This window comes from Lutjanus erythropterus, chromosome 8 (assembly GCF_056507025.1).
Source record: "Lutjanus erythropterus isolate fLutEry1 chromosome 8, fLutEry1.hap2, whole genome shotgun sequence".
Taxonomy (NCBI): domain Eukaryota; kingdom Metazoa; phylum Chordata; class Actinopteri; order Lutjaniformes; family Lutjanidae; genus Lutjanus; species Lutjanus erythropterus.
In genome coordinates, this window is record NC_139324.1 from 2,618,580 (window position 1) to 2,641,859 (window position 23,280).

Sequence of the window (23,280 nt, forward strand, 5' to 3'; positions counted from 1 at the left end):
ATGCCTGTGAAAAAGCTCCAACAAGATGTCCCCACCAGGTGGAATTCTACCTATTATATGATGCAGAGCCTGGTGGAGCAGAAGAGGGCTTTAAGTGCATATGCTGCTGATTATGAACTCCCAGCAACACTGACAGCAACTCAATGGGGAATTCTGGAGAAGATGACCACCCTACTGGAACCCTTTGAACAGCTAACCAAGGCCATCAGCTCTGCGGAGGCCACAGCTGCAGATATCATCCCTGGTGTGGTATCCCTGACACGGCTGCTCGCCAAGATGGATGAATCAGACAAAGGTGTGCAAACAGCCAAACATGCTCTATTGGAAGCTGTCAGTAAACGCTTTAATGGTGTGCAAAGTGAACCTCTTTATGCAATTGCAACCATGGTTGATGCTCGTTACAAAGACCATTATTTTGACCGGGATAACAAGGAGGGAGCACGGAATATGCTGCTGAAGATTGTGGATGAAATGGCCAGTGTGGGCAATGATCAGCAAGAAAAGGCTGCTGGTGCCAGTGCAGATGACCCGGGCCAGGAGGACCAGGACCCCCCACCTAAAAGGGCCCGAACTGGGAGCCTGCAGGACATGTACCAAGAAATCCTCGCAGAGAATGATGTCACCAAACAAGCAACTACAGGCGAAACAGCATCACAGGTGAGTAAATAATAAACTTTATTAGCAAACTTATTTCATTTGCAGAGTGCTTCACATGAAAATGTACATAAAGTGAATAAAATAAACATTCAGCTGTCAGTGCTTTGAAGAAAAGTAAGTAAAATTATTTTTGTTTTTGTTTTTACTTTTTCTTTAGGTGTATGCATACCTGGGAGAACCCACCATCCTCAAGACAGCATGCCCTTTGAAGTACTGGAGGTCCACCCAGGTCCGCTTTCCTGCGCTTGCCCGAGTTGCACGCAAGTACCTCACTGCACCCTGTACCAGCGTACACAGCGAACGGCTGTTCAGCGGCATCTCCGGTGTCATCGATGAGAAGAGAAATCGCATACATTTCGACAATGCTGAGATGCTTATTTTCATTCAGAAAAATCTACCTCACGCATATGGACAAGGGAAAAAATTAGACCAGTCATATAGGTGAGTCAGCATCAGTCTTTGAGCCTCATTTGTTGCACTTTAAAGGAGCGTTATGTTTACTTGTCTGGACTGAAGCTGTTTTTATTTTTTGTGCCTTTCTTGTTTGTACTTGCACATTTTTGTTACTCATACGAAAGAGCAGGGTTGACTGAGCCCAGATTTTAATGATTGTGTTAGCAAAGTTATGGCCTGTTATGAAGGCCAGTCGGACTTTTAGCCTTGTTCACTGGAAGGAGGACTTTGTTTACTACTCTGGAAGGTCTGGACTGAAACTTTGTCCCTTCCTTGTTCTTATTGCACACAACTTTAATGTTGCATCTTTTTGTTGTTGCTCATGTGGAGCAGTGCTGATTGTGCCCAGCTTATAATTTCAATGATTGTATTAGCCCAAGTAATGGGCTTATATTTATTTTGCACTTTACCTCATGCCTAAAGTATTGTTTGTAGCTCAAAGAAATGTGCAGTTTTTAAAATTGTACAGTATAGTTGCCACATTGTGAATTAATTCAATTAAGGTGATTGAGTTTTAGTTAAAGAAACAGTTCATGAAGCAGCCTACAAATGCAGGCTAATTTAACACTGGAAAAAGAAGAGTAGCCTGTCTGTTATTTTAGTTGGCTCTACATGCTGCTATGCTGCACATAGTTGTACAGGTACAATGTTTTACAATTTGTGAAGAAGTCAAATTTGCCCTATTTGTAGGGAGCATTGTCAAGATTATCTCAGGGAGAGTGTGATCCAAACTGTTGTTTGAGACAATTTAAAAATAAATAAATATGGCGCTTTTTCCATAACTCAAGTTCAAGTAGTTTTCTTATTTTGCAAAGACAATGTTTACTTTTGGAAAGCCTTGTTGCATTTGAGAATGCATCCAGTGGGGCATCACAATAAAATTAGGCATGTGTTAATTCCACGACAGGAAATATGTGATGTTACCTAAAATTAGTTTTGAGGAAAAATAGCCCACATATATCGGTATCAGTAGATATCGGAATCGGAAATTGAGAGTTGGACAATATCGGCATATCAGATATCGGCAAAAAAGCCAATATCGGACATCCCTACTTACAACTAATCAGAGCAACGAAATGTGTGGCCCGATGCATGAACTGTTTTCAAGCAGGACACAACATGGCATCCTCTCCGCCATCTTTCTCAAGTTACAGCTAAACAGTACACTAAAATAGTTTTTGAAAACATTTGAGGCAAGGAATAGGAAATGTAGTAACAGAATGCTGATCCATGTTTGATCAGCACTACAGCTTTACAGTGCAAGTCTCAGGAGCTTGGTGCGTTTCATTGGATTGACCTTCTGACTGGACACAATTGGAAAAAACCTACAACGAGTTTTTCAAATCTGGACCAGTGACACTCCTCTGTCAATCGTCATACAGAACCTGCCCATCATCAATTAAATGTTTATGATTGGCCCAACCAGATCCAAGGCTGGTGGAATTAAGTCTAAATTTAACTGAGGCCAGACGTATCTGCAGAGCAAATGAAAACATAAGTTTGGCAGATTTGTTTTGGATCCATTACTTTAAGACCTTGGATTACTTGTGTTTATGAATAAAAATGTTGACACAGCTAAATAGAACTAGCCTGCCATTTTCCAGACTAATTTGCAGATGTTAATTAGTCTGGAACCTCAGTTCATTGTCAGTTTCCCATGGGTGATATTCACCCACGCAGACCAGAATGCCTCTAGATAGATCTGCAACCAGTTAGAGCAACAAAATGTGACCAAGAACCAATCGGAGCAACAAACCATGACCTACAACTATGAAATTCATGACATAATGGGGCTTGGTCCATTTTCAACCAGGAAACAACAGAAAAAAACAATACAGTGACAGAATCTTGATTGATATTTGATCAGCACCATAGCTTTAAAGTTTTACCTGCATTTCTGAAGCCATTTCGCTGGACAGACCCTCTGACTGGATAAACCTGCAACTGATTTTTCAAATCTGGACCATTGATATTCCTCATAGAGAACCCTCCAATTGTTAAATAAATTATCTTGATTGACCTGACCGGATCTAAGGCTGGAGGAATTTGGTTTGAATTGTAGGGTGGCCAGACATATGCCAGAGCAAATGAAAACATGAGCTCAGCAGATTTGTCTGGTTCCCATGCTACAATATAACAAATGAATAACACTAATTTGAAATGACTCCTGATTAGGCACAAACAAAGCAGATTTGGAGTTGATTTTGCTCCTGTCAGAGTTGGAACTGACGCTGTTGGTGTCGGTTGGAAGCATTGATCTCTTCTGGGGTCCAGGCGACAGATTTAGCAAGGAGTTAAATCTCTAAACCTCTGGTGTCAAATCCAAGGGCACAGGAAGTCTGACAGCACACAGTGACTGTATATTTTGTTGCCATGGACACAAATGCGCAACATGCATTGGACTGCTAAATTGCACAATGCACATTTTTTTCCGTTGTTGCCTGAAATATATGGCATAATTTATTTCTCAGTGGGGGTGCTTACTTGCACTGCGCAAATAAGCAACACTATTGCACATACAATGCTATTCATACGAAATAATGAAATATGCTGGGACACACATGCACTTATACACACATAAAAACATGCAAAGCTCTCATTACACACACGCAAAAAGCTCTGTCACAGCTTATCCTTCTATTCTCACTTTCTGCAGTGTCCGTGCCACTGTTACGATACACCTGTCATCACACTCTCCAGCAGCAGCTGCCAAACAGCTTTCTGGCTGATGTGCAATAGCTACTTCCTGGAAGCTCTTCAAGCTGGATATAGACCCACAGACATAGAGACTGACCAATAAAGCTGCCAGCTGCTGACAGAAACTCCTCTTTAAAGACAGTCTCTCCTGAGCAGGGTGCATATAGTAGGGCTGAGATGAGCCCAGTTATCTATAGATATTTAATGTAACGTTTCCTCGTTTGAGACAAATGAACATTGAAATCATGAATGATGTTTCTCCAGCTGTGCAATATGGAGCTTTGTGCATCAGAAAACGTAGCTGTGGTTGATTGCTCAGCCAGCAGAGTGAAAAGACTGACACATCAGCATGCATAGAAAGGCAGTGACAATCAGTAAGCTTTTCAGTGCTTGATTAGTATGTGAACAACTACCAGTTTCCAACTCCAGCTACTTATCTATCGTACTCCTTTTCCCCGAACGTGACGTTATGGGATGATGCATAGCTTTTAAAATGGATAGTTTTGTGAAGTGGGGTTGTATGGGGTACTTGTAAATACTGTTCTTTATTATTATTATGATATATAATACTAAATTATGAGATCTCCATTTCTTCTTTGATCGTCTACTTTTGTTCTCAGTGCCATTCTTGTTATAAAGAATTCAGTTCAAATTATTTCTCACCAAAGACGCACCTCTCAGTAACATGTCCTCTTCTCCCCTTACTGGTCAATTCCACACATTAGCTGATTCTAATCTCCTCCCAGCGTCAAGCACCAGACCTGTACTAGTAGCCCAGAAGAAAAGAAAAGTTCAAAATAAGATCTTGTCTTTGTCTACCCTGTGTCTCCTAGACATAAATGAGCTCAATTTAAGACCAATGCGGGACTAATGCTTCTTAAATTCGGCACCTGGGAAACCGCATTTGTCTCGTCTTAGCCTGGGTCTTATTTTTCTTAAAATGTTCTTTTTTTTTGTCTCACTACACTCAGTGGTCAAATTAAAGTCTTGTTGCTCCATGCTGTCATCAAGACAAAACCTCTGAGACACCTAAACTCTCTTGTCTTGTTCCTTTTTTCTCCAAAGGGGGGTTTAGGAGAAACAAGTGAGACTTCAGGAATAAAAATCTCATTTATTTCTGATAAGACAAAGAAAAGATGATTGTGAGAAACAAAAGTTTAATCTGGGAGGGCTTTTTCCACTCCATCTGAATACCTTTGAAACTCTGTCCCCCAATTTTATTAGACTTCTTAATTAACCAAACATATGAACATCCCACTTTTGAGCTAAATGTTCTTTACTTGATCTAAAGCAGCATCATTGCCTCATTTAATTCCCTTGGAGAGAAAATACTTGCACTGCCTCACAGCTTCACATCCTGTAAACCAAAGCCCACTGGGTGTTTCCTAAGGAATGGGAAGGCTTGGTGAACCCCTCACCCCACACACACAGTCAGAGGGCGACAAGCAACAGCAAGACTCTCAGATATCTGCACCTGTCCATGCTGTGATCCGAAGGAGGCCCCTGCTGGGAAGCTACAGGGTATAAAGAGAAGTCTGAGAGATGCAGAGATAGACTGGGAGCAGAGAAAGAGTGCTGGGAAGAGGTCAGACAGAGTCGGGCTCAATTTCCTGGTGCATTATGTTGCTCAAGTAATAACTCAAATTACCTAAAATAGACTGTTCTGGTGCACACCAGCCACTTTGGATTACAACTGTAGGATTTCATAACAGGAAAATTCATCAAGATAAGATTAAGAAAAACACAAGACATGCAACTCAAAGCAAATGCTTTCATGAGCAAGTCAAGTCTCAGCCTTTACCAGTGAAACAGGATGTTTGGACATAAGAAGGGTTATTCACTTGTTGACCAGGATGTCCCTGAGTATCTGCATGTGCATATAGCTGTATGGTATAGGTCTGCAGTTCAGTCATTCTGTTGTTTCAAATCCAGTGTAGGCTATATAACAGTCTTGGATTCTCAAAACACAAAATGTAGACCTCTATATTACATTATCTGTCAAAGTTTTAAATGATCATTTTTTTAAAAAAAAAAAAGACCCACCTGAAAATGTAATAAATCTCCAATAATGTAATAAGGTATTACATTATCGGTAAAAATGTTATTACAGTATCAGTCAGAATATTTTATTACATTATTGGTCAAGTTATTACATTATTGGGTTTTATTACATTTTCGACTGAGTTAAGTGCAAATTTTATTACATTTTCAGTAAATTATTATATTATTGGGTGCTACAATGAGGAATACTTGATGTGTTGCAGGTGAGTAAAACAGATTTAAGTATTAACATTGTTTATGAAATGAAAGTAGCCTCTCTAATGATTCAAGTCAATTTTGAAAGAAAACACTCAGACATCAATACAACACACAATGAAGAGACCAGCTGGAAAACTCACACTGCTGAACATCATTTAGGTGGTTAAATGGTTCGAGAGGCTGTTTTCAGTTTTGTTCCCATGCGCTCTGATATGTCACTGCAGCAAATGTTAATATTTAAGTATGAAAACAAAAACGGTAATTATAAACTTGACAGGACAGAGGAAACATTGGAAATACTCTTTAAGACAGCTCTCATGGAGGTCAGGATGTATATGCCTGCTTTCCTCCAAACTAGGATTTATTGGTAACATGAACGATCAATTAAATGATTAAACAAAAATGTTGCTTATACCAAATATAACATGCTCAAATTGAGTGTAGATTGGTTGTATTTTACCTTTACTGAAATTCTTAACCGATTAATTGAGCATCAATTAATCAATATCATCCCTACTCCAGTTTCACTGTATGAACTGAATGAATGAAGTTACAGCTGCTGTGTGTAAATGTGCACACAGCTTCATTCTGTTTCTCCCATCTGCAGCCCACCTGTCATTAATCAGAATGTTAATTTTTATGACCTGTGGATAAACTGCTGTGCCTGAGAAGCAGAGTATACACGTGTTGCACTGCGCTGTGCACCCCCTGAAAGCAGGCAGAAGATACAGCCCTTAGTGTTGTTTAGCCTCCAATCCAGGACTGTTTGCCTGTAATAACACTTGGGAGATGCAATTATCTGCACTGAAAGACTAACATACCTACACACTGCTTTTGTTCCATGTTCTTTGTTTGACTGTATGGAGACATTATTCACAACCTTCCTACCAGGGATAGTATACCCACATGCTGCTTGTGTGTCTATGTAGACATTACATCCATACAGAGCTGAAGAAAAGAACTGGGAGCAAAGAAAATAATTGGGAACATCATTTTTATTTCTATACAAAATGCAAGACAACATGCTGTTGATATAGAATAAATGATAAATAGGGAAAGAGCAAACCTTGTGTAGCCTGTGTTGTTGTAGTACCGACCACAAGAGTTAGTATTGTAGATATGATCATCCTTCTGCAGAGCTTTAAAATGGAGATGCCCGAGACCAAGGTTAGTTTTTATTCATTAGACTGTATGTATGTTGTGTTTGAGGCACAACATATGCGTGACATTTGCTTATTTGGATGTTCAACAACTTGTTCCCTGTACCTCATGAAGACAAAACAAGATTTCCTTTAGCAAAGTCTGTCATTTAGCAAGCTATACTGGAATGTTCAACAGTTTACACAAATTCTCTGAGTTAAGCAAAGAAAAAGGGGAAGAAGTGGCTTGTTTGTGGAGCCGACTACTCAGGACGTTGGCTAATGAGCCTAAATGCAGAGTGCAGCTCTGTTACCACACAAGGAAATGACTGCTCAAGTTGCTCACTACTGAGAGGACCACGAGCACTGAGGAGTCTTCCTGCAATTGTAAGAAACTACTGCCCTGAAGTGTGTGTACTCTCTTTGCTTGTTGTTGTAAAGACAGATATGATTCTCTGCCCAAATGAATTCAATACCAGGGTGTAGTCGAGTGATAATTGAAGGGAAAAAAATACATTAGGGGAAGCAAAACATACAACTTACTACTTTCTGTTCCCAAACAAAAAAGTTTTTAAAGAGCCTGTAAAGGAAAAAGGGAGATTTTCTTCAAAACACATTCTACATGTTTGAAAAAAATGAGAAAAATTCTCTCCAGATTGGATCCAGGGCTGCAACTAACAGTTATTCATTAATGTGTAGATCATTTCCTCAATTAGTTGCATGATCCATAGAATGCCAGAAAAACAAGTAAAATGTTGATAACTGTTTCCCAAAGCCCAAGGTGACGTCTACAAATACCTTGCTTTGACTACAAACTGAAGATAATCAGTTTCCTGTCATAAAGGCACCAGCAAATATTCACATTTGAGAAGCTGAAATCAGAAAATTTGCACATTTTTTTCTTTAAAAAAATACTCAATGATTTACCAATTATCAAAATAGTTGGCAACTGAATGGCTAATCGATTAATCTATTTATTGTTGCTGCACTAATTGGCGAATATGCAAAAATGGAAACCGAGCTAAAGAAAACTCAACTTAAAACTTAATGGGAGACCTTTTTTTCATAGTAACTAAAAAGTTACTTTTCACAGTACTGCGTTACCTTTTGGTGTAAGTAATCAGTAAAGTAACTGAGTTACTTTTGAAATAAAGTAACTAGTAACGGTAACTAGTTACTGGTTTTCAATAACTAGCACAACACTGGAAATAACAGAGTATAGACATTAAAGTGTGATGAGGTCTGTCTTATGCAGACTGGACAAAAGTTTTAAATACACACATGAGTTCAGGCCAGAGTCCCAATAACATTTGGAAAGCTACAAAAGTAAAAGAGGTTATCCTCCATTCATCACCTCTAACATTATCACTCATAAATTTTTCATAAAATGAATTAAATAATTCTTGAACGTACCTGTGAGTCCATAAACCGCCTCTTTCATGGAGCAGCTCTGTGGCTGAGGAAGGAACAAAACTGTTGTGGAGGCAGCAGTGAACAGATATAGTGACTGAGTCAAACCAAATAACACACAAAGGGAAAACAAGATGGACGCCAACTACAAGTAATATAAGACAAAAACTAACTAAAGCCTGACCCCCCTCTGACTTGGCAGCACATGGTTTGGTCTGATGAGCTGGATTTCAGATTTAAAAGGCTCCACCCCTCAGACTCACCTTTGCTCAACCAGGAAGTGAACTGCCCCCAACAACCACAGTAAGTCAAAGACAAAGAAACACATGGTTAATAAAACAGAGAAGAGCTTGTTAAAGGCCACAGAGTCAGAATGTGTTCACTCCATTTAAACAGAGTGAGGACACAAGCAAATTAACAAGATTTATATCAAACAAACTGTGTCATGTGAATTGTTTGGACTGCAGATGGTGAGTGAGGCTGTTAGCATGTGTGGCTGTTAGCATGGCTGCTAGCATGTGTGGCTGTGGTCATCAAACCTTTAACACTCTTTTTCAAGATACCACTTGTACAGAGCAGCAAAATATTGTCTGCATCTCCAGCTACAGAAATGAACCAAAAATTGTAAAACTACTGGTGTTAATCTCTTTAAAGGGACATTCATTACCTAAATCCATTTTTCCCTCTCATCTGCTTATTCATCTAAAGAGTTTTTGTGATTTGCAGAGTTCTGAAAATGTCCTCCTTCTCTCCAATATGTTGGAACTAAATGGCACTTGGCTTGTGGTTAAAAAAAAAAAAAAAAAAAAAAAAAAAAAAGTTTTGCAGCAACATCTGTCTTCAGTTTCATGTAGGAACTGTTTTTTTTTTTTTGGGGGGGGGGGGGGGGGGTTACTTTAAAAATGTATTCCAAGTTACTAGTTACCTGATAAATAATGTAGTCTGTAACCTAATCCAAGTATGACACTAATAAAGTAATGAAATTTGATTACTTTATGTTACTTTTGGATTGCCTCAATATAAAATCTGGTGAAATTGTTCAGCCTGCTGTTTAAAGAGCGATGAAAGTCATATCATATGATCAGGCCTGGACTGTTATCAACCATGTGACGTTTCAGGGGGATTCAACCATGTACACTGAAGTTAATACAACTTCCTGTGTTTTGGTGAAACATGGAAGTTTGCCATGCCATCATGACAACACCATTTGACAGTAAGTCACAATCTTCACAATATAGTATTAGCAAGGTCTTAGCCTTTTGATTTAGATATGGTCAACCTGCTACAAGGAGCACACCAGAACCTAAAACATGTCTTTTCCTGTTGCCAGCAGGTGACATTATGACTATCATAGAATATTGTCATGCGTTCAGGGCGGGACTTGTATTAAACATGAAGTTTGGTGTAGACCAAACCATTTATACCAAAGTTATAGCAATTTTGTATTTCATGGCAAGACTTCAAAATTCAACGCCATGCCCTTCAACAATAGCTAAATCATTCAATAACTTTTGATCACAAACTAGTCTACATGGCACACACTGATTTTGAAGTTGTTATAATGAATTCTGTTGGAGGAGTGCGTGGAAAACACCAAAATTGACCACTAAATTCAAAATGGCCACCATCCTGTTGGGGTTAGAATGTGGTTCCCTTCAGACTTTTTTTTGCATCTGGGCATGATACATGCTTGGTCTGATTTTCATGCATGTTGGGGGAATGTGCCGTGGGGGTTGCTGTTTAGAGGCCGTGGCCAAGCCATTTTACCATGCCCACCACCAAAAACTATAATCAGACAAAAAGAAAAGTTTCATGCGTCATTGAGAATGTCTTGCCCCTCAAAAATGTGACTGAAGAGGGTGAAAAAGAAGAAGAATCTGAGCAAATCCAATAGGGTCTTCTTACCGTTCGGTGCTCAGGCCTTAACAAGTAGCACATCTGTGCTGCAGGGACTTATGCAAACACCACACACTGCAGGCAATGGCAAAACATAACCAGAGGAGACGGCTCTTCATTAAATTATGAGCTGATCAGTAATGGTAAGATCAGTGTGTCCCAAGCAGCTTGTTGTGAACCTTAAATATTTATATGAGTCATGCTGAGAAGAGGAAAGGTAGAAGATTGCATCCTGAGAGCTCCATTTTCCCCTGGAGAGAGCAGTAAGTTACGTGCAATATATGGACAGCAACAATATAAAGAATAAAAGTCTATCAAGACCAATAACTATAACTATAAATATATTGTTTTAAAAATGGTTATAACTCAAGTAGATGGGAGAGTCTGCAACACAAGTCCACACCATAACTATGAGTTATCAGCTGAAAGTTGATAGAGAGCTGAAATATGTTGAGGTTTAGTTGGAAGTTGCACCATCCTCGTCTGTCATTTTCAACCTGCACATTTTACATCCTGCAGTTCATTTTTTGTTGACCACTGCATAGTTTTTGTACACTAATGAAATAGAGTGCTTAAGTCACACCCTCTCCAGTGTGCCCCTTGGGACCTAAATTCCAAAAGAATATGAATGGTAGTCTAGCAAGAAACTTATTATTATAAGAAAATTATTTGATCTGTGCCACAAATAACATGGGGTTTTTGTCAATTAAAAACATAATTTTACAAGTCAAGAAAGTCTCAGTTTGTCGTAGTTTAGTTTTGTGTGAAGTTACACAGTGGACTACATCTCTCGTCTAGCACAATATACATCATTAAAAGCAATCTCACTTCCCCTTGTAACATTATATTTCCTTTAAGTGTTTCATCCAGCAACTCCAGGTGCTTTTGTCAGCCAGGAAGACAAAGAATGAGTGAGAATGAGTGTGACTACATCCTGATACAAAATCACGCAGGTATTATAGCTTCAGTAGCTAACATTAGCTTCTGGAGGGAGAAAATAATGCATTCACGGCTTCTGGGTATGAAGTCTTTCTAATTACATTTCTTCACAGTCTTATACTTCAACAGTTTTACGACAAACGGAGACTTACTTGACTTGTAAATTTATGTTTTAAATTGACAAACAGCGCATGTAAGTTGTAGCACAATTCAAACAGGATCACAATATAAATTCTCTTGCCACTTTATATTTTTGATTTAAGTCCCATGGTGGTCCATCGGAAAGAGACATGACTTCGGCACTCTATTATCTTGGTGGTTCTCTCCTGCAACTTGATTTGATGCTGTGATCCAAGCATGTGACTTGAGTCCACAGCTCTGCTTCAGAAACCCTTCATTTGACTCCGGGCAAGATCTCCGAGCAGCCCATGACAGCAGCTCACTGCAGGTAGAAATAAGCAGCATACCAGTATAAGCAAACGGCTTTAGAGATGATCTTACCAAGCAGCAGACTGTGTGCTGCAGGTCTTGCAAGATCCAGTGTAAGAGCAGGTCATGTGCTGTGAATACACCATGTCATGGTAATGAAGTGTGATGGGTCTGCAGCAATCAGCTGAATGAGCACTGCACCTTGTAACATGTATTTCACATGAATGCATGCACTAAGACCAGCTCATATAGGTACTCTTAATAAATAATACAGTGTGCATACTGTAGTTTTTCTTTATAGTACAGGAGATATATATGCAACAGCACTAAGCTGCTAAACAAAGAGTCAAATATTTCCAAATTGTCCATAAAATATATTAAAGCATCTGAGGAACAGAGACCATGAAATAAAAATAGATTTTGCAGGGGCGTTTATTTCATCCCTTCAGATGTGCTGTGCGTCAGCACAGGGCAAGATGGTAGAAGGTTAAATGCAGATATTTATTCACTGTAATGCACAGGTTCACAATCTTTTTAGGCCTATGACACTTTGTATCTAGGCAATGTCTGCATGTGACCCTTCTTCTCTGGTTGTTTCATTTTTTTTAAGATGAGAAAAGATCATATTTTGTTAGTCCACAATTGGGAAATTTGCAGTTTTACAGCAGCATAGTGGACAGCAAAAATATAAAGAAGCATCGATAAATAATAAATAAGTAAACAAGCAATATAAACAAGGAATTAGAGGAAGGATAAACAATTAATAAACAGTCTCAACAGTTGATTTTACACCATTGCACAGAGGGAATACTGAAATTGCACATTGAAATGATAATACACCTGATTTAAAAATCAATATTACATATTAGATTATTAGGTTTTACAGTCCTGAGCGAGTGAATCTCTCCAGTATTCTATTAGAAAAGGAGCAGAGATTGAGAAAAGCCAGAAATAATAAACATGAATTATGTTGCCTCAGTGATGTTTCGTCTTGTCATCATGTTGCAACCCATTGAGATTTATCTTGCAAACACGCGACCCCCAGATCGAGAACCACTGTCATTGAGTTTCAGGCAGAGCACGAGATGTAAATCCCAAATGTAACCGCTAAAAATGTTTTCAATGGAGACATGAAAAAATACAATGAGAGCACTCAATGTAAACATCAATAAATGTGATAAAGAAATGTGTTCACTCTAGAAGAACTGATGTCAGGGTTTAATAGTGTTAGAATCCACGGTTAAAATGTCATGATTATGATAATACCCACTGGTTTAGTGAGTTGCAGTCGTTTCCCCTTTTTGAGTCCCAAACAAAACAAATCAAGCTTAATTTTAATCTCCTGCACATCCCCAGATAAGAAATGTCTGTAAACACAGGATGGATTGTTTACTAAATCCCCGCGCCCGCATTTTGCCCTTTGCTCGTAATTGAATGCAATTAGGGAAATGATATTGAATAAATGTTGACTGCAGTGTTGGAGTGCTGCCAGGCTTTGTTAGAGGAAAGACTGAAAAAAAACTATGCAATGGGCTTTTTCCACTGGCGCTTTTGGCCACGCCGAGCCAAACCATATTGCACTTGCATTTCCATTATCACTTTCAGCGTGCCGAGCTGTGCCCGGGATGGACCTACTTTGGAGTGGGCCAAAGTGAACCCGACCCGCCTCCAAGCAGGCTGCGGTGATGTCTCACCAGCCATGACCAACCCCTTGATGAGCCACCTTTCTCCCCCTTGAACAAGCAAGGGTTGTTTTTTAAAGTCTCTTTATTATAAGTTCTCAGCACTTTTGTAACTTCTAACAGAATCTATATGTTTTGTAATGCGGTTTGCTGACTGCAAAAGTGGTAGTGATTAAATGTCTGAGAGCAACCAGCAAGGAAACTGAGCATGTTATTAATTCATTTCAACACAGTATGACCTTGTTGTTCAAAACACGGGAATAAGTAACATATATAACTACATTTCGAGTCCTCTCCTTCTGTTAGATAAGAATCTTTCATGAGTTGGTTCGCTCGTTGTGAATGATCAAAATGTTAAAAACTGTTAAAAATCAATAAATTGCCTACTGTTTCTACAGACAGTAGGTGTCCAAGGAATTTAATTCTCAACAAGTATCAAACTAATGACAAATCATTCAACAAGTAAATGAGTTTTCCTGTGTGGCCCTAAATTACATACTGGCTCCCTTTGAGAACCCCTGCTTTAAAACCTCAGACAAGAAGTTGGCTTAACTCACTTTAAATAATGTGGATGATGTCAGGTAAGGAGTAAGAGAGATACAAGCCTAACACTGGTTATAAGCAGATTCAGTTTTACTTAAGCCTGACAAGTACATCTTTGTATTTAAGCAAATGGACAAAGACAGAACAAAAACCAGAAACCACAACCTTTTAGTAACCTCGACAACTAAACACAACCTAGTGTCCCTGCTTTGATTTCTCAAGTACTTTAAGCAGCAGTTTTTATCTTTCTAAACACTGTTAGAACTTCCTGCCAAAGCAGCTTTCATCCTAAGTGGTCCTCTCTTCTGGCACCACTTTAAAACACTTTGTTTACATCGGGAAAACACATTAACATATTTTTTCTGCAATGCATGAGTTTGGGGTTTATAATTCCAGGTCTGTGGCTGACAGTAATAAATAAGGATATTACTGGTTATGAAGTGTTTTTTTTTCTCCAATTCATAAAGTTAAATTATTGTTAAAACAAATGATTGATATCCTGAATAACAAGTGTGTTTGACTTTATTTTTGTGTTTAGAAATTAAGACTAAAAGATTAAAAGAGCGATTCCATACAGAAAACAAGTAGGGCCATATATCAAGCCAAATTTATTTGAGCTCTGAGTTTAAAGTCAGAATTCTGAGATAAAGTCAGAATTCTCAGAATAAAGTTGTAATTCTGAGATTTAAATCAGAATTTCAACTTTAATCTCAGAGTTTTGACTTTAAACTCACAATTCTGCTTTTTTTCCCCCTCAAAATTCTGACTCTTTCCCCTCAGAATTACGGCTTTATCTCAGAATTCTGATTTTAAACCCAAAAGTCAAATTTTTTTTATCTCAGAATTCTGACTTTAAACATGTGGGTCCTTCTCATAAATCTGACTGTAATCTGCAAATTCTGACTTTATTCCCTGAATTTAAACTCAGAATTCTGCCTTTTTTCTTCTGAGTTCTAATTTTATTCTCAGATTTTTTTTTTTTTAATTATTTTTTGGGCTTTTTGCCTTTATTTAGATAGGACAGCTGAAGCTATGACAGGAACGGGGCAGAGAGAGAGGATGACATGCAGCAAATGTGCTGCAGGCGGGAATCGAACTGGCAGCCGCTGCAGAGGACCGACAGCCCCAACACACGGTGCACACGCCCCACCAACTGAGCCACACTTAAATCTCAAAATTCTCACTTTAAACTCTTGAATACATTTTTCACATGGCTCCATTCTGGCTTTAATCTCAAAATTTTTACTTTTTTTTTAATCAGAATTTTGAATTGACACTCAATTCTGATTTTTATTCTTAAAACTGTGAGAATATACAAACAAATTTCCACATTTTTTACATGCGGCCCTAATCTTCCTCCATTATTCTGAAATCAGACTTGTCATGCATGAAAGCTCATTCCTAGTCCTCTGTAGACGTTTGACAAAACTGCAACTGATCAAACTCTGATGAAGTACTGATGAAGACCATGAGATATGACTGAAAGCTCTGAAAAGCTAGAATTTGAGTTTGAGTAACGTGGCATGAAACTGAAACAAATGGCTAAACTGGATACTTTATATTTTAGGGCGTCTGAATGTTAGACTGAGGATATAAATGCTATCAAAAATAGATATCTACTGTAGTGTTTGTAGAAAATAAATTCCACTGTATCTGACGCAGTGCTCTTGTCCCGTTAGTTCCAGCACTGCAGCATGAATGACTCATCATAACAATGACTAACGTGACCTGTGAGCCCACTTAAAGTGACAGTCAACTCACGGAAAATAGAATTTGCTCTCACACTGTTGCATTATGGAAAAAAGGCAATGCAGCTCACCCACGATTTCGAGCACTCAACACACAGGTTCTGATGGGTTTCAGGAATAGTGCAGCCACCCCCACTCAATGCTCATGCACAAAATATGAAGTCATGTCCTTAATTGATTTTTGTGTTTGGTATCAGTGGATGTACATGATCAATTCTGCACTGTGAAGTTAGGCGTGTTGGTATCAGTCAGGAGACAAAATGACACGCAGGAGGAATAATAAGTGGTATGTCATTAGTTCAACTGTTCTGATGCCTCTCCCTGCTCAAGTATTGGCTTACTGATGTGGTGTTTTTTGAACTTTATTATATTTGCATAGATTTGCAATTTATAATCATTACCTTAGTCATCACTGTTGTCTTCACTTGTGTAGCAGCACATAACAACACAGTTACAAAGCACTTTAGAAACAATAGAAAATGCGGATTAGTAAAGCAGAAAAAGCTGGATAAGGAAATAATTATAAATGGGTGTGTGTGTGTAAGGGTAAAAAAGCAACAAACTAGAATTTAAAGGATATTTAAAGCAAGAATAAATGTGACATTTGAGTTTGTTACACTACAGAAATATGCACCATTAACCATCAGAAAAACAATGTGAAAAAGACACGCACATCCCTGAGCCCAGTGGGTTGGGTGCTGAGTCACAAAATATCTAAACCGCACAACAAAATCTGCACACCAAAAGAGCTCCCATTTGAAAAAAAATTATTAGCATGACATTTTGAGCTATTGGCTCTTCCTCTGAGGAAGACATCTTTTGAACAGGAGCCCCTTTTCCTTTTCTTGTTCATTAAACACTAGGGCCAAATCGCAAAATCAGGAAAAAATTAGTTGTTTCCTCTGCTCAGAAATGCTGGGGACAAGTCCGCTCTGCTGTCTCAGTGTCAAACACCTCTGTGACCTGAAAATGACCTGAAACATGGACGTTCTGTCTAGCAGCTTTATTAGACATGTCCACATGTTTGATCCACCAGAGCCAGAGCTTCAATCGGGCCTGGAAATTTGAGCCTGGGAAGGCCCAAGCCCAACAAAATTCTGTCCAAAACGATCCAAACTCGAGCCTCATTAGCATATTTCAGCCCAAACCCCATTACAGCCCAACATCTTGCTTAACAAGCTGCCCTCTATACATTGTAGCACAAGTGATTAAATTTAATGTTCTTTATTTATAAAAAAGGACCTTTAACCGTAATGAAAAAAAAAAAGAAAAATTTACATGCAACATGTCTGAGGACAGAACCTTCACACGGTCTTACTCTCACCATCTTACACACTCAAATAAAATATGTCTAGGCTAAATACTGGAGGCTAAAATATACTTAAGTATATTTAAATACAGAGTCTTAGGGTTTTAACATATGCCATGTCACAAAACAGTTGCACGATTGTCACCGATACAATGAGGATTTGAAGTGTGGCTGCGCTGTCTGAACAAAGGATCGAATGGACTGCGGATCAACAACTGGTTTGCTGCAACATTTGAAATCTCAGGCAAATGTCCAAGAGAAGCCCAAAGCGTGCAAAACAGTGGATTCACACTTTATCCAAAAAACTTCTGGCTGAAATACCAGCAGAGATAGCAGCATATGATGGATTTACCTTCAACAGTCGGCTGAGGTAGAATGCGGCCCTTACTGAAGAAACATGTCAAAATCTCCTGAAGAATCCATCTGAAATCTCACACCGAGTGAGTGAGAGCTTTGTTAGAGTTTTGCTTTTTAACTTTGAGTGATCACTGACTTTACTGAGCCGACTATTGAACGGCGCACTGCACACTGTGCGCACCTTGTGCTGGAGACAGCTTCTGAATGGCAACAGAATATGGGGATCTGTTTCAGGTTAATAGAATGACTTTAAAAACACAGAATGACTTGTTTTAACACATTTTGTTAGTTTATAATATGAAGGTGGTGCTGTGGTTAGCACTGTCACCTCACAGCAGGTCCTGATTTTGAATCCCCCAGTTGGCTGCAGGGCTGGGGAGTTTGTGGCTGGGGCAGGACCTTTCTGTGCAGAGTTTGCATGTTCTCATCTTGTCTGCATGGATTGTCTCTGGGTATTCCAGCTTCCCTCCACAGTCCAAAGACATGCAGCATAATAGGTTAATTGGTAACTCTAAATCGCCTTTAGGTGTGAATGTGAGTGCTTGTTTTTCTGCTTGTGTCAGCCCCACAATGAATTGGCAGCTTGTCCAGGGTGTACCCCGCCTCTCAGCTGGGATTGAGTCCAGCTCCCTCCCGTGACCCATCAGGATAAGCAGTTACGGACAATGGATGGATGTAAAATATCTCTTCCATGAGGCTGTTAGACAGTGACAGATCACAGGCAGTAAACTTGGCATTGCACCTGTGTTCGTGTGTCCGTTTGCAGGCTCTATACAGTGTTGGAAGGACTGTGGTTCTTTCTTATTTCAGATCTGCTCAAAAACATCCTGAATGCAGAAATCATAAACAATAGTTTAACTCTACAATTCAGTACTACATCCTCAGTTTTTTCAGAAACTATTTAACATGTATAATGTGTTTAGAGGAAAAAACTCCCTTTTACTCAGGCTTTAAGAAGTGAAAGACAACTGAGTTAGCCTGAGAGCTCCTCATGCAAGTTGTTTTAAAGTCGACAAGCCCTGATGGCAGGGGCTAGATCATTTGTCTTTAATCTACCGCCAGTAAAACCGCTAACAATAAACTGCTGGAGGACCTGAGGCTACAGTTGAGCTCATCTGGAGTTTAACCAGCTGCCACATCAGATGACACTGCTGTTTAACTTTAAAAGGAAGTGCCTTTTTTTGCAGAGCTGCCCTGGGGCATTGGTGAATTTAGCATCTGCTTCATGCCACTCAGATGTGAGGATACAGATGTGAGAATATCAACAAAAGTTTTCTCATATTCTGTACTTAAATAGAAGCACTGTCACATTACTGAGATGTCAGTTACAAGTAAAGCTACTGGTGTCAAAAAAGTACTGCTTCTCAAAAAGTACTCAGAATATTGGTTACTTTATAACCGTATGCATTATGAATCACAGGCATTCAAATGAAAGAGGTTTCTTTTTCTCCACATCTTTAGTCCAAATTGCTTCCATCTCCTGCCCTGTTCTGTTCAGTGCTCACGCTCACCTCTCCAAACCTCTGACTGTTACAGCATTTTGGGTTTTATTTTGTCCGTATGCCACTGTTTTCCTTGGCCCATTTGTTATCAAATAGTCTGATGAACTCCAAAAATTCAGATGAAAGGTTTGCATACTAATTCAAATTGTGCTCAGTACTCAATTATCATTTTAACTAGGTGGTTTACATATTGTGATACAAACCTAAGTACAAGTAAAATTAGTAGTAGTTATACTTGAGTAGTTCCACCTCTGGCCTACAGCCAAGCTGGTGGCTTTGTGAGCATGTATGTTGGTTTCCATATAATACAATCTTACTTTTAACTTGTGTTAGCATGGTAACATTTGCTAATTTACAGAAGATATTTCAGAAGAGATGATGTAGACTTTAAATGCGTAGCATTCAGTGTTGGGCAAATTACTCAGCAAGTGTACTATGTTAATTTTTACTTACTCTGAGAAATGGCCTTTGTCTCATCTGAGCTGGAGACGAATTTGAGCCAAACTGATGATCTTAAAATGTTCTTTTTTTGTCTCAGGAGAAACAGATGAAACTTCAGTAAGCTCAAAATAAAAATCTCATTTATTCTTCACAAGACAAAGATGAACGTGAGAAACAAAATTTTACTCTGGGACCCTCTCTTCTGTATACATGGATGGCTCAAACAAACACAGGACTTTCACCCAGGAGTCCAGCATTTGTGTTCCTTGTGAAACCAAAAGTTAGCAGTATCTCAAGTTTTAAGCTAGGTTAAGTTTTAACCCAAACCATGATTTTTCCCTAAACCTATCCAAGTAGTGCTGATGCGTAAACCTAACCAAATTGTGAATACTAACCATGTTTAAAAAAAGCTGTATGGCAGCCTCTTACACATGACCTGAGGTGAGAACAGGATGGGGTTGAAGGGTGTTATGCTGAAAATGGTTGTCTAGTGTGTCTGGAAATTACATTAAAGTTTAAGCAAAACAATAACAACAACAATAACTACAAGTCACAACACACTCGGTCATTTAATCTATTGTAAATATAAAAATATAGATAAGAACAGTAGTAAAGTCTGTGTAAAGTAAAAGGGAAGTTAGACCATTAGATGGATTTCTGTGTTCAGGATTTTTTGGGAGAATTTAAGACATAGCTCGATGACATCCAGGAGCCATGGTCCCCCTGTAGTATATAGGCCCCGTGAGCCGACACATGAATGGCACCACCACCTCCTCCCCTTGTACCTTAAGTGACTCTCTCAGTCCAAATCAGCCCAGCAGTTCACTTCAGTTCCAACAACCCGACACTGAAGAAAAAATAAATACCATCCTGTCACTGTCCTCTGACTCTGGTGGCTCAAACATGTCTGGAAATGTCCAAGCTTTTTTAATCATTTAAATGTGGCTGGGTGGTTAATAACACACTCTTTGGTGTGACAACCAGCACATTTAATTGCTTCACACAATCACTAACTGCACGGTAGGAGCAGCAGCTCAGAAAATGCTAATAGGAGCAGGTCAAACGGGTCACTGGTGGACAAAAGACCTACTTTGTTGTTTATGTCTGAGGACATGAGGTTATTGTAACCTCTGTCAGATGGCATTGTGGGACATTTGGAGTGTCATTGTCACTGAGCAGCAAAAATTCACAGGGCAATGCATTCCATCTCATCCCACTCTGATTACATCAACTGTGGTCTTGGCAGCAGAGTGGGGCACGTTCATCTAAACTCGACCCCATACAAAAGACAATGAGCCTATTCATGCCTTTTTCTGCCACAAATAATTACTACGATAAGATTTACAATAAGCTTCATTGTGTTTGTCACAATCTGTTTCCTGCCTCTGCAATTTGCTGATATTGTGACAATCTTGATCTGACAGTTACAGCGAGTACGCTGCATTTGAGAAATAATGTGTTCTGTGTGGATTTAATATCTGCATTTTCCAATACAGTACAATGATTGTTTGTATGTTAATGATAAATTTTATGGTTCTGCAAATGCTAAAAGTTTAAGTTTAGTGTATTTTTTTCAATTTATATTGTGTATTTACACGCATTCATAAGATTTATGTTGACAATGTTTTTTTATATCTTATCATATTTTGACATATCTGTTTCAATCTCATTTAGTATATTTTTAAAAGTCTAGCCTCTCTAAACCATTTACAGTATTTCATGTATATCCTTCTTTTCAGTAAATTATTTTAATGACCACCTGCCACACTGCCTATTTTAAACATGTGTCACTCTGTACATGCACAGCTGGAAGGTTTCATCTAAGCATTTCATAATGAGAGCTTTAAATAGCAGAGCAGATAAAAGCAACAGAATAGAGGACAGGCATCTTTGAAACAGTGCCCCAAGGTCCTCAAGGTTACCCTATACCACACGGGTAGACTCGGGGTGCTGGGGGGAGATAGGGAGGGAGATAAAACATGATAAAGTGCCATATTGGGTGCCTTTCCAATGGACAAATATGATAAAATGCCCTCTAGGATGCCTTTTCAGTGGATAAAATATGATAAAGAGCTCTATAGGATGGCCCAGTGACCAAGATGATGAACCTCATGCAAGAACCACTCGTACAGATTTGTTCTTAAGCAGTGTGTATGAAGTATGAGTGATTTAGGGGAATTTGTCGCATTCACCAATTTTCTTGTATTTTGAATTTTCTTTCGGATACAAACACAATTCACGAGTGGTCCAGACCTGTCGTAGAGTCAAGTCAAGCAAGTTTTTTCACTAATGTCTGTATATTTCATTAGTTTGAAGACATTTTGAGTTATAAGATAGAAGATTGAGATAAATTACACTTCATAATTATGCTGTTTGACTATATTTCAAATTATAATATAATTGTAGATTTACATATAAAGCCTCTCATCATTCATTCAATGATCTATTATTACCTGCTCCAGGTGTCTTGGCTGTATATCTGCACAAGCAGGTTTATGAAGTCTCTGTCCAGGTGAACATCCTCAATTATTACATTTTCAATCTCTGTGATGAAAACTTCCTCTTAACCTTTTCCTCTCACTGCAGCTATCTATCATCTATCTATCTATAGCCCTTACTGCGGCTGTGGCAAGTCATTTTTTTTTCCTATGAAGTAATTTTATTGAGACTTGTCCTCTTTATTTCAATGACAGTCTGACACTCTAGTAACACAACGTTAACAGCACTCGCTTTTCCTGTTTCTTTGCTTTAGCAGGTCTTTTAATTCCACTGCCGACGCTGTTAAAATGACAGATTTTCCTTCATGGATGTCTGAAAGCAAGATGTCAAACTCCAAACTCTTTAAGTTCTTCTTTTTTTCTCTTTGATGCCACTTCCTGACATATGGGACAGGAAGGGGGTCCATATATGGTATTTTGGGGGCATTAATAATGCTTTACAAGTGTCATGCACACGCACTAAAATACACACAGGTGGATAATTCACAAAGTTATCTGAAGTTACGAGCATTTGTTGAATCTGATGGTGTGTGTTTATATGAACCCTTCATATGGAAAAAAAAAGCTTTTGCACGAGGCCCAATGTGATGAAGTGCCGTCTAGGGTGTCCTTCATGGGAAAAAAACATAGAGAGCGCCCTCCAGGGTGCCCTTCCAGTGGAGCAAGTGCGATACAGTGCCATATAGGTTGTGCTACAAGCTGATAAAGTAATTGGCTTCCATATGCTTCTTAAGTGTTAAATACAGAGGTGTAGTAGTTCTTGTACTTAAAGTCACACAGCAAAACAATTTTAATTAAACCAGAGATTGAAGCTGGTTCTCCATAAATGCATCATGACTTTCAGCATGCCGCTGCCCCACCACACACAGCTGGTTCCCCCTGCCCCTCACACAGTCTGAGTACACCACTGCTATACCATTCTCATTCCTGTCTCAGTTATACTGTAGAGGACTGAACTGAATTGAATTTTCAAGCTCTCTCTTTAAAGCTATACAGTAATATGCATCATGTCTGTATTAAAATGTCTAAAAACAACTTAACATATGTTATACATTTTGCTGAGCTGTGTACTTACGTTATCCCAAATGTTTCCAACAGTGGTTGCTGTAACTTCTGTGAAATTACAGGATAAGTCGGATAAATCTGAGAGTGAGGAAGGAAGTTGACAAATATGACTAAATATTACATTAATAAAACTTAAATACATAACCTAGTCCAGGAACATTATCCATTTCAGTGTTAATTTCGTGAACTAATCATTTTCATCAACTCCCATGATCCCATGCCACTTCAGTGTCATCAAACAGACGTAATGTACAGT

The 23,280-nt window shown here is 38.8% G+C and overlaps 1 protein-coding gene across 1 annotated transcript; it reads left to right on the plus strand.

The window, feature by feature from the left end:
* LOC146322298 (zinc finger BED domain-containing protein 4-like) lies at positions 1 to 13,617 on the plus strand. Its single transcript, XM_084725192.1, has 3 exons — positions 1 to 657; positions 815 to 1,098; positions 13,485 to 13,617. Exons 1-3 carry the CDS (start codon positions 1 to 3, stop codon positions 13,615 to 13,617), a joined length of 1,074 nt encoding a protein of 357 aa, XP_084581318.1.
* Positions 13,618 to 23,280: the final 9,663 nt, after the last annotated feature.

What these genes read in the sequence shown, in the direction of transcription:
- LOC146322298 (XM_084725192.1), top strand. Translation starts at nt 1, where the DNA reads ATGCCTGTGAAAAAGCTCCAACAAGATGTCCCCACCAGGTGGAATTCT. An exon ending in CAGGCGAAACAGCATCACAG is followed by an intron (nt 658 to 814) that starts GTGAGTAAATAA and finishes CTTTTTCTTTAG; the next exon opens with GTGTATGCATACCTGGGAGA. An exon ending in AAATTAGACCAGTCATATAG is followed by an intron (nt 1,099 to 13,484) that starts GTGAGTCAGCAT and finishes TATCACTTTCAG; the next exon opens with CGTGCCGAGCTGTGCCCGGG.